At 47.0% G+C, this 17,704-nt stretch overlaps 1 protein-coding gene and 1 long non-coding RNA gene across 2 annotated transcripts in view; one reads left to right on the top strand and one right to left on the bottom strand.

Moving 5' to 3' along the window:
* LOC135555983 (mitogen-activated protein kinase 1-like) overlaps positions 1-4,931 on the bottom strand; it is a 15,236-nt gene extending 10,305 nt beyond the window's left edge. Inside the window, exons 1-5 of the mRNA XM_064988826.1 lie at positions 4,535-4,931; positions 2,900-3,082; positions 1,356-1,545; positions 720-836; positions 478-592 (exon numbers count right to left, since the gene is read on the bottom strand). Coding sequence (XP_064844898.1) covers positions 478-592; positions 720-836; positions 1,356-1,545; positions 2,900-3,082; positions 4,535-4,737 — 808 coding nt within the window. The 5' untranslated portion in view covers positions 4,738-4,931. The remainder of the gene's footprint in view (positions 1-477; positions 593-719; positions 837-1,355; positions 1,546-2,899; positions 3,083-4,534) is intronic.
* Positions 1-17,704, top strand: part of LOC135556015 (uncharacterized) — a 20,248-nt gene extending 2,544 nt beyond the window's left edge. Inside the window, exons 2-4 of the long non-coding RNA XR_010457934.1 lie at positions 5,756-5,948; positions 17,020-17,091; positions 17,187-17,704. This is a non-coding gene — a long non-coding RNA (uncharacterized LOC135556015). The remainder of the gene's footprint in view (positions 1-5,755; positions 5,949-17,019; positions 17,092-17,186) is intronic.

The following is a 17,704-nucleotide window of genomic DNA, read 5'->3' as shown; positions in this document are numbered from 1 at the left end:
GCAAAGGAGATGTCACACTGCATGAGTCAAACAGTGATCACACCAGATACGGACTGGTTTTCTGATCCATGCCCCTAACTTTTTTGTAAGGTATCAGATGCATATCTGTATTCCCAGTCATGTGAAATCCATAGATTAGGGCCTAATGAATGTATTTCAAATGACTGATTTCAATATATGAAAGTTAACTCAGAATCTTTGAAATTGTTGCATGTGGAGTTTTTATTTTTGTTCAGTGTATATAGCCAGTTCAGGTAAGTCCACCCTTCTCACAGACAGAAGCCAAAGTCAAGGATATTTCCAAAATGTATTTCGGAAAAGAGCATACAGCAACTCATGCAAAACGTTTGAGCAAGGGTCACACCCTACTCGCGTTATAGTGCACTACTTTTGACTAGGGCCCATAAGGCTCTGGTCAAAAGAAGTGCACTAGCTAGGGATTAGGCTGCCATTTGGGTTACAACATGTCTCTCTCACCCAGTATGTGGTTGAGCTGGTCCAGGTAATGCTTCCCAGGGAAGATGGGCCTGTTGGACAGCATCTCAGCCAGGATGCAGCCCACTGACCAGATATCAATGGACTTGGAGTAGCCCTGAACAACACACACACAGATAGTGTGAAAGTGAATTCATGTGTTTGTACTATCAAAGAACTAGGAGTAGGCCTGACAGAGAAAACATGGTCCACAGACATGGAATCAATGCACAGTCCACACCCACCTTGGAGTTGAGCATGATCTCAGGGGCCCTGTACCAGCGCGTAGCCACGTACTCTGTCAGGAAGCCTGTGTGGTCATGCTCTGGGTCAGCTATCCGTGCCAGCCCAAAGTCACAGATCTGACAAGAGGAGGGTCGTTAAAACACAGAGAAGCATGCAGAAACATACAAAATGCTTCCACTTAAGAAACATTCTGCAATAGAATCAGCTGAATAAATACGGGCCTGTTCACGCCAGCAAATCCCCACTAAGCCCTCTTCTGGTTATTGAGTAGATCATTATCTTCACACAATGGACCCTACCCATTGGTCCACGGTTAGATTTCCCCACTCCCTAATGATTATGATTGGGTGATAGCTAGTGTAACCATGGGCGTATTCATAAGTGTCTCAGAGAAAAAGTGCTGATCTAGGATCAGGTGCCTCCTGTCCATTAATTGACAAGGCAAAACTGACCATAGAACAGCACTTGTACTCTGAAACCCTTTATAAATATTGAACCTGATCTTAGATTGATGGATAAGGGGTAGCTGACTGTGCCTTGAGGTCACAGTTGGAGTAAGTAGTACTGGAGTTATTGTGTTGGGGTTAGCAGTATTATAGATATAGCGTTAGTAGTAGTATTCTGGTTTTTATTACCTTGAGGTCACAGGTGGTGTTGATGAGCAGGTTAGAGGGCTTGAGGTCACGATGCAGCACATTGGCAGAGTGGATGTACTTCAGGCCTCTCAGGATCTGGTACAGGAAGTAGCAGGTATGGTCGTTGCTCAACATCTGGGTCTTCAGGAGCTTGTACAAGTCTGTCTCCATCAGGTCCTGCACTATGTAGCTGGAAAACAAGAGGCTAAGGAGCCTAACAAACAGAGGGACCAAATCATAATCCTAACCCATGTAATTCTGTTAGATCTAAGCTGGTAAAGGCCTGTCTCCATAAGGTTCAGCACTATACAGCTGGGAACCAGCAGGGGGTGCCATTCAAAGGGACAAAAAAGGACGAGGAGGCATATGACAGTTACGGGCATTACAGGCCAACAACCACATATCCATTTGAACATGACCGTAACTAATTCAATGTATTAAGTGTGAATTTCTTTTTAGTTTTAGAAAGCATAAAGGCCTTCACACACCCATTGTAATATCGCGTATCCCACCCCGGTATTGCTAACATTTACTTCGGCGCAGGTCCAATGAATTTGTTTATTTTCCAAAGCATGGAATTATAACATTGTATCAACCTTTGTTTTCATCAACTTAGGAACAAGGAAATACTGCACTCATGCAAAACATTTAGGGACTGTTCATTATTTATAAATGAGGGATACTTGGAGAAAATCAGACCTCTGAAATTAAAATGGATGGTCCTCCCTTCAGTAAAATATATTTGCACCCGAACCTCCCTGAACACTTACAAAAAGTGGCCCTCCCCTATACACAAAATAATTAAACAAAGTGGATAGCAGAGGACATGTATAACGCTTACCCTCACTCCTAAGACAGACCAGAGCCTTAGATATGCAGTTTTGGAAAGAGTTTTGTTTTGTAAGCATTACATAGAAACATAGCAATTTTGATAGGGCGCAGGGCTGCTGACCAGAAGGTTGTGGGTTCACAGACCACCGCAGGACAAGGGCAGGGGTGAAAATACCCACTTTATAATAAATGCATTGCATAAATCTATCATGGTATTTGTGGGTCTGAGAAAAAAATAGCCTTTGATAAACCCATTTCATGCAAGTCATTTTACATGACTGGAAACAAGCAGAATATATTTTTAATACCACACCAGAGCATGAGCTGAGTGGAGCCATGCTTGCATAATTTTGCAGTGAGTGGAAAGGATGTAAAAAAAAAAAAATCAAAAATATATGAGCGTTGGCCTTCTCTCCCAATCCAATTTCGATCAGGGTACTGTTGAGATCTGGGCATGCTCTACCCAGCATATTTCGGTTCCTAGATCACTATTATTTTAATTAGGTCTATTCTGTTGTATTTATTTAGCCGACCACACCACTAATAATGCGCAGAGATCACGCACGGTGAGCCAGCCAGTTTCACCATTTGCCTCGGTCTCTGATTCAGATGGGTTGGGTTAAATGCAGAAGACACATTTCAGTTGAATGCATTCAGATGTACAACTGACTAGGTATCCCCCCTTTCCCTTCCCTTTCTGGGTGAAAGAATACACGTCCCTCATGCACTCGATGCGGCGGGCCCTCAGGATGTCGTTGATGCCGATGATGTTCTCATGGCGGAACCGCAGCAGGATCTTGATCTCCCTCAGGGTGCGCTGACAGTACGTCTGGTGCTCAAACGGACTGATCTTCTTAATGGCCACGCGAGAATCAGTCATGCCGTCATGGGCCGAGCTGGGTGGGGTGGAGGAGAGATAGGATTGGGGGGGGGGGGGTGATGGGCAAGAGAGGGCTCCAGTTACAACCAGCACAATAAGCCCAGCACATTGCATGGCAGTTCTTGATAATAGTGACACCTGAGCATGAGCACAATGAGACAACTAACTAAGAGGAACAATTGCAGAAGAGGGGCTCATATTGAATTATTGAAGTTTGGCTATATTTAAAAACTTAGCAAATATAACTGTCAAGGAAATGTACAAGTTAAAATAAATATTCCGTCTATAGACCATTTTGATTACATTCAGAGTGTGGTGTGTATGCTATGGTGTGCCCTAGGTAGTTGCACATTTGGTCACAAAGGTCAAGTATGAAATAATGGTGTAACACTTTACATTGCCATTGTTTAGATAACTTGGATAAGGCAAGAAGTGCTTGCCATGACACCCAAGGCAAAACTTGCTTCGCTGACATGACATGCAGTATCAGTTTATCTACCTCTGGTAGGTAGTAGATAAACTGTTGATACTGCATATAGCTGGAGCTGTGAAGTGTGGTTTCCTTTACCATAAAAGGATCAATGAAAACATCTGCAATCGAGCTAAACGCAATATTTGATCTTGCGTAAACAATTCTCACGCAGACCTTGTGCACGGTGCAACATTGCCCAGAAAACCTCGCGAGACATTTTCTACAAGAAAACAAGTGGTATCGTCAGTGATTAACTAACCAACGAACTATTTAGTTAGCTACCGGTAACTAACTAGCTAGTAACAGTTGGCCCATCAAAAAACGACTCACGCGGTGTGAACGGTGAACTGTTTATACTGTATCAAGATTACAAAGACCTGCGCAATCACTTCCTCCCACTTCCTGTATTGAAAAAGAATTTGGCAGCCTCATAATAACCACGCCTATTAGCGACTTAGCTAGTTAGGTGGCTAATTGTAAGATAACGCTGTTAGCTAGCAAGTTAGCCTGAGCTGCGGTTATAATATAGCTAGTTAGTTTGCAAACTAGCTAGATAGCTAGCGTTGTTTGCTACAAAATGACGTATAAACTAGATTTTTCATTTTATGCTATTGTGAACATTACTGGGATACACTAGGTGGGCATCAGGACATACTAAAACCACAATGCGTAGCTAGCCAGTAGCGAATTCCCTACTAACCTAACTAATGTAGTTGGCTAGCTAAGTGAGCCAAACGCTGGCAATCTGTTGCTAACTAGCCAGTTAACTACGTAGAAATAGTTTATCACTACCAGTGGTAACGTTAAGTGCAATTGAATACACAAGGGTATGCGCAGAATTGTGAGTTTACAGCCAGATGGTTGTTATTATGTCAATTAATAGGCGATATGAGGAGGCAGTGAGCTCGCCAACGCCTTCAGACGAAGCTTAGTTGGCTTGTTTTTTTAATACTGAAGTCAACGTTTTTACGGCGAACATCGTGTATTTTCTCTTACCAAACCATTCCATAGGCCCCTTCCCCGATGTACGAGAGATTGACATAGCGGGGGCCAACGTCAAAGTTCTGCCCCTTTACCACCTCCAAAACGGGCTTTATCCCCGCAGCTCCAGTCGCTCCCTCGGGCGCAACAGCCCCGGCGGCACCAGTATTCGAGCCTGTGGCTCCAGCCGCCGCAGCACTGTTGCTCGAATCCGCCATGATTCAATCTATAAATCTACTATTTTCAGTCAATATTTGGGAGGGGGCCGAGCGCAACTCAAAAATTGACTTCAGGTTGATAGAAAGGTTAAAAAATATTTCCTTGGTTCGTTTCGTTGACGGATGAAGACGAGTCGTTCAGGGCCCCCCTCCAGAGTGTGTAAATGGATTCGTTTCTAAGTTCTTCTTCGTAGTCTTCTTTGCTTTGGACTTTCAGCAGCGTTTGACATCCCAACTGTGACGCGATACTGCCACCATCTGGATGGCAGGCTGAATAGAAAAATGTAAGCTGAACCCAAATAAAAGTGATCCAATGTGATGTTGATTGTGATAACAAACTTTATTTTCCCCACATCCAGGACATATTTAATTTTTTTTTACCACACAATTTACATTTACATTTGAGTAATTTGGCAGACAAACTTATCCAGAGCGACTTCCAATTATTGCATTCATCTAGTGTGGCACAGCAGTCTAAGGCACTACATTTCAGTGCTAGAGATGTCACTACAGAACCTGGTTCAACCCAGCAGTGGTGGAAAAAGTACCCAATTGTCATACTTGAAGAAAAGTATAGATACCTTAATAGAAATGTGTAAAAGTAAAAATCGCCCAATAAAATACTACTTGTCTAAAAGTATACAGTTCTAAATATACTTAAGCATCAAAATTAAATGTGATTTCTAAAATATACTTAAGTATCAAAAGTAGAAGTATTAATCATTTTTAATTCCTTCTTTTAAGCAAAGCAGATGGCACCTTTTTCTTGTTTTTAAAATGTATGCATAGCCATGGGCACACTCCAACACAACAGATGCATTTGTGTTTAGTGAGTCCGTCAGATCAGAGGCAGAAGGGATGAACATGTGTTGTCTTGATAAGAGCGTGAATTGGACCATTTTCTTGTCCTGCTAAGCATTCAAAATGTAAGGAGTACTTTTGGGTGTCAGGTTAAATGTCTGGAGTAAAAAGTACATTATATATTGTTGAAATTGTTTATTTTGTTTATGCTATGCAGGGATGCACACAAACACATGTGCGTGTACCCAAACACACCTGAAGAATCCTGCTGGGGAGAAGTGGAAGCAAATGGGTCTTCATCCTCATGCTCAGGCAACATTTGTGAAGACACCTGTGTGACTGAGGAAGTGGATGGCTCCTCATCCTGAGGCTCTGAGATCATTTCTGAAGAGGCCTGTGTGGCTCAGGAGGTAATGGCTCCTCATCCTGGCCAGTGCCAGAGGGTGCTCCAAAATATTTCAGAAGTGCCCCTGAATTTCCATTGAAATACAGTATATGAGTCTGACTACCTAAATACATTTGTTGCACAATTAAATATACATGTCATTATGCACAATTTATCAAACTTACAGAATAGGAACCAAATGAACCATTTAACCTCCTTGGCTAATTCTAGACATAAGACACCCCAAAAGACTCAATATATCACAAAAGATACAAAATATCAGCATAATGTAGACGTATTTTAAGTTAGCCTACAGCATTGGAAATTCCTCTTAATGAGCTCAGGACCTAGTCAATACAATCACCGAAAACCTTTATGATGTCACCTCAATGAAAGTTAACCAAATCAATATTGTGCTAGTTAGGTTGTAATTGTTTTTGCTGCAGGCTACACACATTATCATGATGCAACTGTGTGTAATTATCTCCAATGTTATGTAAACTAGTTGGACAGAAAACTATATTGCCGCCCTATGTGTAATAGCATAGCAAGCAACATAGGCTAACAGACATAAGTGTTATAATAGCCTATTTCATTACATGCATAATATTATACTCATAAAGAGATGACATAGCTGCATATCTTTTATCTTTTGCGTGTTTCTCCTCTTCTTCTTACCAGTGCAGACTGGTTTTATATTATTCTTAACGATCTTGCACAAACCAGAACAGAAATGCAACAATATGTCTGTGAAACTATATATTCACAGTATTCTGAATGAATTGTGGTTTATTTGGTAGCATTTCGTAGTGTGATTGATTTTTACCAATTGCCTTAGTACTGTAGAAAGTTAGAGGTGCGCTATTTGATAGATTCCTGCGCTCCCCCTACCTCGGGCTTCCAGTGGGGAGACCTGAGATCAACCAACCCCCACCCCTCTCCCCATCTCGTACCTGAGTGGGAGACCTTCCCAGGCAGTAGCTTGCCTAGCTCACAAACCACCATTTTGGGGCAGCATGTAGCCTAGTGGTTAGAGCATTGGGCCAGTAACCAAAAGGTTGCTAGATCAAATTCCTGAGCTGTCAAGGTAAAACTCTGTCATTCTGCCCCTGAACAAGGCAGTTAACCAACTGTTCCTTGGCTGTCATTGTAAATAAGAATTTGTTCTTAACTGACTTTCCTAGTTAAATAAAATGCTTTTTTTGTGCCGCCGCCCCCAGCAAGATGCTGCCCTGGGCGGTTGATCGTGTCGCCCATACCTAAATAGGATAACCAACCGACGTTCCCTCTAAATCAAAACTGCTGCGTGCCCGTGCACGCAGTTGTTCAGAGAATGCGGCGCAGCTCGCACGGGACTGCCACGCAGAAATATTAGCCCACCGAGAGAAGCAAGAGATTTAATTTCACTCAACTGTCTAGAGCAGTGGTCCTTAACCGGTGACCGACTGGTCAATCTCCAAGGCATTCCTAGTCGATCGCCAAACATTTCTGTAAAAAAATTAACTATAATGACTCCACCTTCACCTCTCCTCAGCTCGTCGGGGAGTTGCAGCGATGAGACCATTTCGATATTAAGGAGGGGAAAAAAGCCTTGTGTTCCTTCTGTTGTTGTTGTCTTGGGTTGTTGGTGGTAGATGCACCCGATTCAGCTGCCCTGCGCGCCGGCTATGCCAACTATTAGCATTTTGAAACCATTTCATATGTCTAGAGTCTAGACTGAGGTACAAACTCTGCATTCCCGGCGGGCCCAGAAAGCAAATTAAGCGCACGGTGGGTCCTCGGGCTAATCAGCGGGCTCAGATGACCGTGTTTTGCAAGTGATGAAGCAGGCATAAAAGAAAGCTACAGAAAAATTGATATATATATATAATTGACATTTTAAAACGTTCAAAACCATGATTAGGGAGAGGCTGTCAACGAATACAGCGAATAGATGCTGGTTTTATGAGTGAGTTCATGTTTGAGTTCATGTGAGTTCATGTTTACGCATCACTTTGTATTCAACACATGTATCAGCCATATAATGCGAGTTCTTCCCATTTTCACTGAGCGCTATAACAAGTCCTGCAGAAGTAATACATTAGTAGGGAAGTGTATCTATAGGCGTGCGTTGTTGTTGTTATTATGAGCGGCTTGGATCCTTTTTTAATATCGAGGAATATTTCACTTTCTCTGTTCATAGGAGTAACAACGTGAGACAGAAATAATGGGGTGCAACTCGAGTTTTGCCATCTGGAAGATGGTGTCCCTTTTTGGTAGTGAGAGCAGAGGGATGTTGAGAGGCGGACCCACAGTCTGCTGCTCTCTCTCCCTCCGCTGAGACTGAACATAAGATGCAGGCATCATCATCAGCCCAATAAAATAAAAAGCAAATTATTTAAATGTATGCTCACTCAGCTGTGCTTCACCTTTTTCGGCAAGACAGATCTTCCAAAGGTGGTGGAGTGTCAATCTTTACCAAGGATCACTTTCAGTGCTTGGTTGTCTCCACCAAGTCTGTCCCCAAACCATTTCATTTCCTGGTTTTAAGCATTAAAATTTCAAATAGCTCTTTGCTGACTGTTGCTGGGTGCTATTGTCCTCCATCAGCACCGGCTTGTATCCTACCTGGCCTAAGCTCTCCCCTGGCCCCTTACACTAAGTCAGAATTTGTCCTACTAGGTGACCTAAACTGGCTATCGTTCAGGCAAATGAGAAATAAGTGCACTCAGGCTATCTGGAAGGCCAAAGTTAGTAACTTTAAGGAGCAGTTCTCTCTTTGTGGGTCTAACCCCAAGAAGTTCCGGAAAATGGCTAAAGACCTGTAGAATAAACCCTCCTAACAGCTGCCCATGTCCCTTAATGTTGAGGATGTGGTTGTTACTGACAAGAAACACATGGCTGAACTATTTAATCACCACTTCATTAAATCACGATTCCTATTTGACTCAGCCATGCCTCCTTGCCCATCCAACATGTCCTAATCTCCCACCCCTTCTAATGTGACTATCCCCATGCTCCTCCCTCTTATTCCCCTGCCCCGCTACAAAGTTTCTCCCCGCAGGCAGTCACTGAGTCCAAGGTGCTTAAAGGAACTCTTTAAACTTGAAAAAAAAACATCTGGGTCAGATAGTTGAGACCCTTTCTTCTTTAAGGTTGCTGCCCCTATCATCGCCAAGCCTATCTCAAACCTTTTTAACCTGTCTCTCTTTTCTTGGGAGGTTCCCATTGCTTGGAAGGCAGCGACAGTTCGTCCTTTATTTGGGGGAGATCAAGCTGATCCTAACTGTTATAGGCCTATTTCTATTTTGCCCTGTTTATCAAAAGTGTTGGAAAAACTTGTCAATAATCAACTGACTGGCTTTCTTGATGTCTATAGTATTATCTCGGCTATGCAATCTGGTTTCCGCTCAGGTTATGGATGTGTCACTGCAACCTTAAAGGTCCTCAATGATGTCACCATTGCCCTTGATTCTAAGGAATTTTGTGCTGCTATTTTTAGACTTGGTCAAAGCTTTTGATACAGTAGACCATTCCATTCTTGTGGGTCGGCTAGGATTATTGGTGTCTCTGAGGGGTCTTTGGCCTGGTTTGCTAACTACCTCTCTCAAAGAGTGCAGTATATAAAGTCAGAAAATCTGCTGTCTCAGCCACTGCCTGTCACCAAAGGAGTACCCCAAGGCTCGATCCTAGGCCGCAAGCTCTTCTCAATTTACATCGACAACATAGCTCAGGCAGTAGGAAGCTCTCTCACCCATTTATATGCAGATGATACAGTCTTTTACTCAGCTGGACCCTCCCCAGATTTTCTGTTAAATGCTCTACAACAAAGCTTTCTTAGTGTCCAACAAGCTTTCTATACCCTTAACCGTGTTCTGAACACCTCCAAAACAAAGGTCATGTGATTTGGTAAGAAGAATGCCCCTCTTACCGCAGGTGTTAATACTACTTCTGAGGGTTTAGACCTTGAGGTAGTCACCTCATACAAGTACTTGGGAGTATGGCTAGACAGTACACTGTCATTCTCTCAGCATATATCCAAGCTGCAGGCTAAAGTTAAATCTGGACTCGGTTTCCTCTCTCGTAATCACTCCTCTTTCACCCCAGCTGCCAAAATAACTCTGATTCAGATGACCATCCTACCATGCTAGATTACGGAGACATCATTTATAGATTGGCAGGTAAGGGTGCTCTCAAGCGGCTAGACGTTCTTTACCATTCGGCCATCAGATTGCCACCAATGCTCCATGCTCCAAGTCCATTTATTTAAGTGGCCAGAGATTTGAGTCTGTATGTTGGCAGTACCCTCTCTATGTTAGTGATGGCTGTTTAACAGTCTGATGGCCTTGAGATAGAAGCTGTTTTTCAGTCTCTCGGTCCCAGCTTTGATACACCTGTACTGACCTCGACCTTCTGGATGATAGCGAGGTGAACAGGCACCAGCTGGGGTGGTTGTTGTCCTTGATGCTCTTTTTGAACTTCCTGTTACATTGTGTGCTGTTGTTGTCCCGGAGGGCAGTTAGTTTGCCCCCGGTGATGCGTTGTGCAGACCGCACTAACCTCTGGAGAGCCCTGCGTTTGAGGGCAGTGAAATTGCTGTACCAGGCAGTGATACAGTTCGACAGGATGCTCTCGATTGTGCATCTGTAAAAGTTTATGAGTGTTTTAGATGACAAGCCAAATTTCTTCAGCCTCCTGAGGTTGAAGAGGCGCTAATGTGTGGGTGAACCATTTCAGTATGTCTGTGTGATGTGTATGCAGAGGAACTTAAAACTTTCCACCTTCTCCACCACTGTTCCCTCGATGTGGATGAGGGGGTTCTCCCTCTGCTGTTTCCTGAAGCCTCGTCATTGTTGGTAAACAGGCCTACCGCTGTAGTGTCGTCTGCAAACTTGATGATTGAGTTGGAAGCATGCATGGCCACGCAGTCATGGGTGAAGAGGGAGTTCAGGAGAGGACCCCTGAGAACGCACCCTTTTGGGGCCCCTGTGTTGAGGATCAGCGGGGTGGAGATGTTGTTTCCTACCTTCACCACCTGGGGGCGGTCCGTCAGAAAGTCCAGGACCCAGTTGCACAGTGCGGGGTCAAGATCCAGGGTCTCGAGCTTAATGACAAGTTTGGAAGGTACTATGGTGTTAAATGCTGAGCTGTAGTCAATGAATAACATTCTCACATAGGTATTCCACTTGTCCTGATGGGATAGGGCAGTGTGCAGTGTGATGGCGATTGCATCGTCAGTGGACCTATTGGGGCGGTAAGCAAATTGGAGTGGGTCTAGGGTATCAGGTAGGGTGGAGGGGATATGATCCTTGACTAGTCTCTAAAAGAACTTCATGATGACAGAAGTGAGTGAAATGGGGTGATAGTCATTTAGTTCAGTTACCTTAGCTTTCGCGGGAACAGGCACAATGGTGGCCATCTTGAAGCATGTGGGGACAACAGACTGGGATAGGGATTAGTTGAATATGTCCGTAAACACACCAGCCAGCTGGTCTGCGCATGCTCTGAGGACGCGGCTAGGGATGCCATCTGGGCCGGCAGCTTTGCGAGGGTTAACACGTTTAAATGTTTTACTGAATTGGCCATGGAGAAGGAGAGCCCACAGGCTTTGGTAGTGGGCCGTGTCAGTGGTACTGTATTGTCCTCAAAGCAAGCAAAGAAGTTGTTTAATTTGTCTGGGAGCAAGAAGTCAATGTCCGCGACGGGGCTGGTTTTCTTTTGTAATCAGTGATTAACTGTAGACCCTGCCACATACGTCTTGTGTTTGAGCCGTTGAATTGCAACTCTACTTTGTTTCTATACTGACTCTTTGCTTGTTTGATTGCCTTGCGGAGGAAATAGCTGCACTGTTTGTATTCGGTCATGTTTCCTTGCTATGTCGCCTTGCCATGATTAAAAGCGGTGTTTCGCTCTTTCGGGTTTTGCGCGAATGCTGCCATCAATCCATGGTTTCTGGATAGGGAAGGTTTTACTAGTCACAGAGGGTAAGACATCTCTGATGCACTTGCTAATAAACTAGCTCACCGAATCAGCGTTTACATCATTGTTGTTGTCTGAGGCTATCCGGAACATGTCCCAGTCCACGTGATCGAAGCAATCTTGAAGCGTGGAATCCGATTGGTCAGACCAGCGTTGTATTGACCTGAGCACGGGTGTTTCCTGTTTTAGTTTCTGTCTATAGGCTGGGAGCAACAAAAGGGAGTCATGGTCAGACTTGCCGAAGGCAGAGCGGGGAGGGCTTTGTTGTCACGAGTCCGACTGAGGGTGGTTTCCCTTCCCGGTCGGGTGGCGCTCGGCGGTCGTCGTCACCGGCCTATTAGCTGCCACTGATTGTCCTCTGTAGCAGAGGAACGTGTTAGTTCCTGGTCGTGCATTTTTCAGTAGTCATTTTTCATTCCTTGTGTTTTGGGGCCGTTATTATTGTTAGCACCCTGTGGTGCGTTGGTGCAATTAAAGAGCACAGCATTGTACTCTCTGTCTCCTGCGTTTGACTCCACACCCACGACACCCGGAGTATTACAGAATCCCGCACCTAAAAATTGAATGGAGTCAGCAGGAGCAGCAGCCAACCCTCTCCCATCGATGGAGGAACGGGTACTCCACCACACCACCGTGCTACATCGGATCGGATCCGCGATGGATCAAGTAATGGAGAGAATGGACCGATGGGAGAAGAGTGGTCTCCTCTCTCCACCTTCGGCACCCCCGGCTCCGGACTCCCCATCTCCCGACTCCAGCACCCTCCGTCTGACGCTACTAAGTGCTTATGATGGAGCGGCGGCGGGTTGCCAGGGGTTTTTGCTTCAGCTGGAGCTATACCTGGCCACCGTCAGACCCACTCCCTCGGGAGCGGAGAGGGTGAGTGTCCTCATCTCCTGCCTCACGGGTCGTGCTCTGGAGTGGGCGAATGCAGTCTGGAATGGCCCAGACTCAGCGCGGGAGCACTACCCAGAGTTGTCCCGCCGCTTCCGTGCCGTGTTTGATCACCCTCCTGACGGCCGAGTGGTGGGAGAACGACTATTTCATCTCAGGCAGGAGAGGAGGCGCGCCCAGGATTACGCGCTGGAGTTCCGGACCTTGGCAGCAGGATCTGGGTGGAACGACAGGGCCCTTATTGACCACTACAGGTGTAGTCTCCGAGAGGACGTCCGCAGGGAGTTAGCGTGTCGGGACACCGCTCTGTCACTGGATGAGCTGATTGACATGTCTATTCGACTGGACAATCTGCTGGCTGCCCGCGGGCGTTCAGAGAGGGTCCTGTGCGTTCCACCACCCAGCCCCTCCGCTCCCATTCCGATGCAGTTGGGAGGGGCTGTGCCGAGGGGTACCGGATGAGGAGGCCTTCCCTGCACCAACTGTGGTCGGAGAGGACACACGTCTGATCGGTGCTAGGGGGGTCCGTCTGGGAGTAGAGATGGCAGGCGGAACGCTTCTCGATCACCCCAGGTGAGTCAGCATCAAACTCACCCAGAACCCCTTGTTGGCCACGTTTGTCTTAACTTTTTCCCTTCACTTTTTTCCCTCTTCCCAGCATAGGGCGCTAGTCGATTCAGGCTCAGCTGGGAACTTTATGGATTGCGGACTCGCCCTTAAGTTAGGGGTTCCGCTTGTGCCGATAGATTCTCCCTTTCCCGTGCACTCCCTAGATAGCCGGCCATTAGGGTCAGGGGTGGTCAGGGAGACCACGGTCCCACTGGACATGGTGACGTAGGGGAATCATAGGGAGCGCATCAGTCTTTTTATTATTGATTCGCCTGCGTTTCTAGTGGTGCTGGGGATTCCCTGGCTGGCCCGGCACAATCCTAAAATTTCATGGAGACAGGGGGTTCTCCAGGGGTGGTCAGAGGAGTGTTCTGGGAGGTGTTTGGGAGTTTCCATCGGTGCCACGTCGGTGGAGAGTCCAGACCAGGGTTCCACCGTGTGCATTCCCCCCGAGTATGCCGATTTGGCAATCGCTTTCAGTAAAGTGAAAGCGACTAAATTAGCACCTTATCGACCGGGAAGGGATTGTACGATAGATCTCCAGGTAAACGCTGCGCTTCCCAAGAGTCACGTGTATCCGTTGTCCCAGGAGGAGATGTTGGCGATTGAGACATATGTCACGGAGTCGCTGGGACAGGGGTACATTCGGCCCTCCATCTCACCCGTCTCCTCGGGTTTCTTTTTTGTGAGGAAAAAGGAGGGAGGATTGCGTCCGTGTATTGATTATAGAGGTCTAAACGACATCACAGTGGGGTATAGTTACCCTCTACCTCTCATCGCTACGGCAGCTGAATCATTCCACGAAGCGCAGTTCTTCACAAAACTGGATCTCAGGAGCGCGTATAGTCTGGTGCGTATTCGGAAGGGAGACAAGTGGAAAACCGCATTTAATACCACATCAGGCCACTATGAGTACCTCGTCATGCCGTATGGGTTAAAGAATGCTCCAGCCGTTTTTCAATCCTTTGTAGACGAGATTCTCAGGGACCTGTGCGGGCAGGGAGTGGTTGTTTATATCGATGACATTCTGATCTACTCGGCCACTTACCCCACGCATGTGTCTCTGGTACGCAAGGTGATTGGGAGACTGCTGGAGCATGACCTATATGTCAAGGCTGAGAAATGCGTGTTCTCTAAACGAGCCGTCTCTTTTCTGGGTTATCGATTTCCACCTCGGGGGTGGTGATGGAGGGCGACCGCATTAGGGCCATGCGTAATTGGCAGACTCCGACCACGGTAAAGGAGGTGCAGCGGTTTTTGGGTTTTGCCAACTACTACCGGAGGTTTATCCGGGGTTTTGGCCAGATAGCGGCTCCCATTACCTCACTGCTGAAGGGGGGCCCGGTGTGGTTGCAGTGGTCAGCAGAGGCGGACGGAGCATTCAACAAGTTGAAGGCGTTGTTCACTGATGCACCCGTGTTGGCACATCCGGACCCCTCTCTAGCATTCATAGTGGAGGTGGACGCGTCCGAGGCTGGGGTGGGTGCCGTGCTATCACAGCGCTCGGGTACGCCACCAAAACTCCGCCCCTGCGCTTTCTTCTCAAGGAAGCTCAGCCCAGCGAAGCGTAACTATGATGTGGGGGACCGGGAGTTGCTAGCGGTGGTTAGAGCTCTGAAGGTGTGGAGACACTGGCTTGAGGGGGCTAAGCACCCCTTGCTCATCTGGACTGACCACCAGAATCTGGAGTATATTCGGACAGCTAGGAGACTTAACCCACGTCAGGCAAGGTGGGCCATATTCTTCACCCGGTTCCGGTTTACTTTATCTTATAGACCGGGCTCCCAGAACGTAAAGGCTGACGCACTGTCCCGCCTTTACGACACGGAGGATGTGTCCACCGAACCTACTCCCATCCTTCCCGCCTCAAAGCTGGTAGCAAAAGTGGTATGGGAGGTGGACTCGGACATCGAGCGGGTGTTACGGGCGGAACCTGCGCCGCCTCAGTGTCCGGCGGGGCGAAGGTACGTGCCGCTTGGTGTTCGGGACAAACTGATTCGGTGGGCTCACGTCCTACCCTCCTCGGGTCACCCTGGGGTGACGAGGACAGTGGGGAGCCTTCAGGGGAGGTATTGGTGGCCTACTTTGGCTAAGGACGTTAAGGGTTATGTCTCCTCCTGTTCGGTGTGTGCCCAGAGTAAGGCTCCTCGGCACCTTCCTAGAGGGAAATTACAACCCCTCCCCGTTCCACAGCGGCCATGGTCACATCTATCCGTAGATTTCCTGACCGATCTTCCGCCGTCTCAGGGGAACACCACGGTTCTAGTGATTGTGGATCGGTTCTCTAAGTCCTGCCGTCTCCTCCCGTTGCCCGGTATCCCTACAGCCCTACAGACTGCGGAGGCATTATTCACCCATGTCTTTCGGCACTACGGGGTGCCGGAGGACATCGTTTCTGATCGGGGCCCCCAATTCACGTCTCGGGTATGGAGGGCTTTCATGGAGCGTTTGGGGGTCTCTGTCAGCCTGACCTCTGGTTATCACCCCGAGAGTAATGGGCAGGTGGAGAGAGTGAACCAGGAGGTGGGTAGGTTTCTGCGGTCGTATTGCCAGGATCGGCCAGGGGAGTGGGCACGATACATTCCCTGGGCTGAAATGGCCCAGAACTCACTACGCCACTCCTCTACTAATGTGTCCCCTTTTCAGTGTGTGTTGGGGTACCAGCCGGTCCTGGCACTATGGCATCCGAGCCAGACCGAGGCTCCTGCGGTGGAGGAATGGGTACAGCGCTCCAAAGAGACCTGGAGGGCCGTCCAGGAATCTCTACTACAAGCGAGTGGACGGCAGAAGAGGAGTGCTGACCGCCACCGCAGTGAGGCCCCGACGGGAGCCGCGCGTCAGGGGGGGGGGGGTACTGTCACGAGTCCGACTGAGGGTGGTTTCCCTTCCCGGTCGTGTGGCGCTCGGCGGTTGTCGTCACCGGCCTATTAGCTGCCACTGATTGTCTTTCCTCCCCCTCCTTGTATGTTTATTGGTAGCACCTGTTTGTGATGATTAGTTTGTCTTTATTAGACAGCCGGCCCGCCTGGTTGTTGTGCGGGATTATTCTTTGTAACCTTTGGCTCTGTAGCAGATGAACGTGTTAGTTCCTGGTCGTGCATTTTTCAGTAGTCTTTTTCATTCCCTGTGTTTTGGGGCCGTTATTATTGTTAGCACCCTGTGGTGCATTGGTGCAATTAAAGAGCACAGCATTGTACTCTCTGTCTCCTGCGTTTGACTCCACACCCACGACACCCGGAGTATTACATTTGTATGCATCGCGGAAGTTAGAGTAGCAATGATCCAGAATACTAACAGCTCGTGTCGCGCATTCAATATGCTGATAGAATTTAGGAATTATTGTTCTTAGGTTAGCTTTGTAAAAATCCCCAGCTACAATAAATGCAGCCTCAGGATGTATGATTTCCAGTTTACATAGAGTCTAGTGAAGCCGACGAGGGATCTGCTTGGGGGGGGGATATATATGGCTGTGACTATAATTGAAGAGAATTCTCTTGGAAGATAATGCGGTCGGCATTTGACTGTAAGGAATTCTAGGTCAGGTGATCAAAAGGACTGGAGTTCATGTATGTTGTTGTGATTATACCATGAGTCGTTAAGCATAAGGTATACTCCCCTGCCCTTCTTCTTACCAGAGAGATGTTTGTTTCTGTCGGCACGATGCATGAAGAAACTGGGTGGCTGTACCGACTCTGACAACATAACAAGTGAGCCATGTTTCCGTGAAACAGAGAATGTTACAATCTCTGATGTCTCTCTGGAATGCAACTTTTGCCCTAATTTCATCCACCTTGTTATCTAGAGATTGGACATTGGCTAGTAATATGCTCGGAAGCAGTGGATGGTGTGCTCGCCTTCTGAGTCTGACCAGTAGGCCACTCCAGCGACGACCGCTCCGTCTGCCTCTCCTGCGACGACTGCATTGTTATGGGTCGGCCTCTGGGATAAGATCGCATGTCCAGGGTGGAGGTCCGAACAAAGGATCCGCTTCGGGAAAGACGTATTCCTGGTTGTAATGATGGTAAGTTGACATCACTTTTATATCCAAAGGTTCTTTCCGGCTGCATGAAATAACACTTGAGATTTTCTGGGCTAACTGCATTGTTTTCTAAGGACCTGAAGCGAGGCGACCATCTCTGTCAGCGCCATTTTTGTGCTGCTACAATGTTGTGTTGCTACCATGTTGTTGTTACGATGTGTTGCTACCATGCTGTGCTGTTGTCTTAGGTTTCTCTTTATGTAGAGTTGTGTTGTCTTTCTTCTTGTGATGTGTGTTTTATCCTATATTTATATTATATTAATTTTTCATCCCAGGGCCCC

Source organism: Oncorhynchus masou, chromosome 15, assembly GCF_036934945.1.
Source record: "Oncorhynchus masou masou isolate Uvic2021 chromosome 15, UVic_Omas_1.1, whole genome shotgun sequence".
In the NCBI taxonomy this organism is placed as follows: Eukaryota; Metazoa; Chordata; class Actinopteri; order Salmoniformes; family Salmonidae; genus Oncorhynchus; species Oncorhynchus masou.
This window is presented reverse-complemented; position numbering and strand designations above follow the sequence as displayed.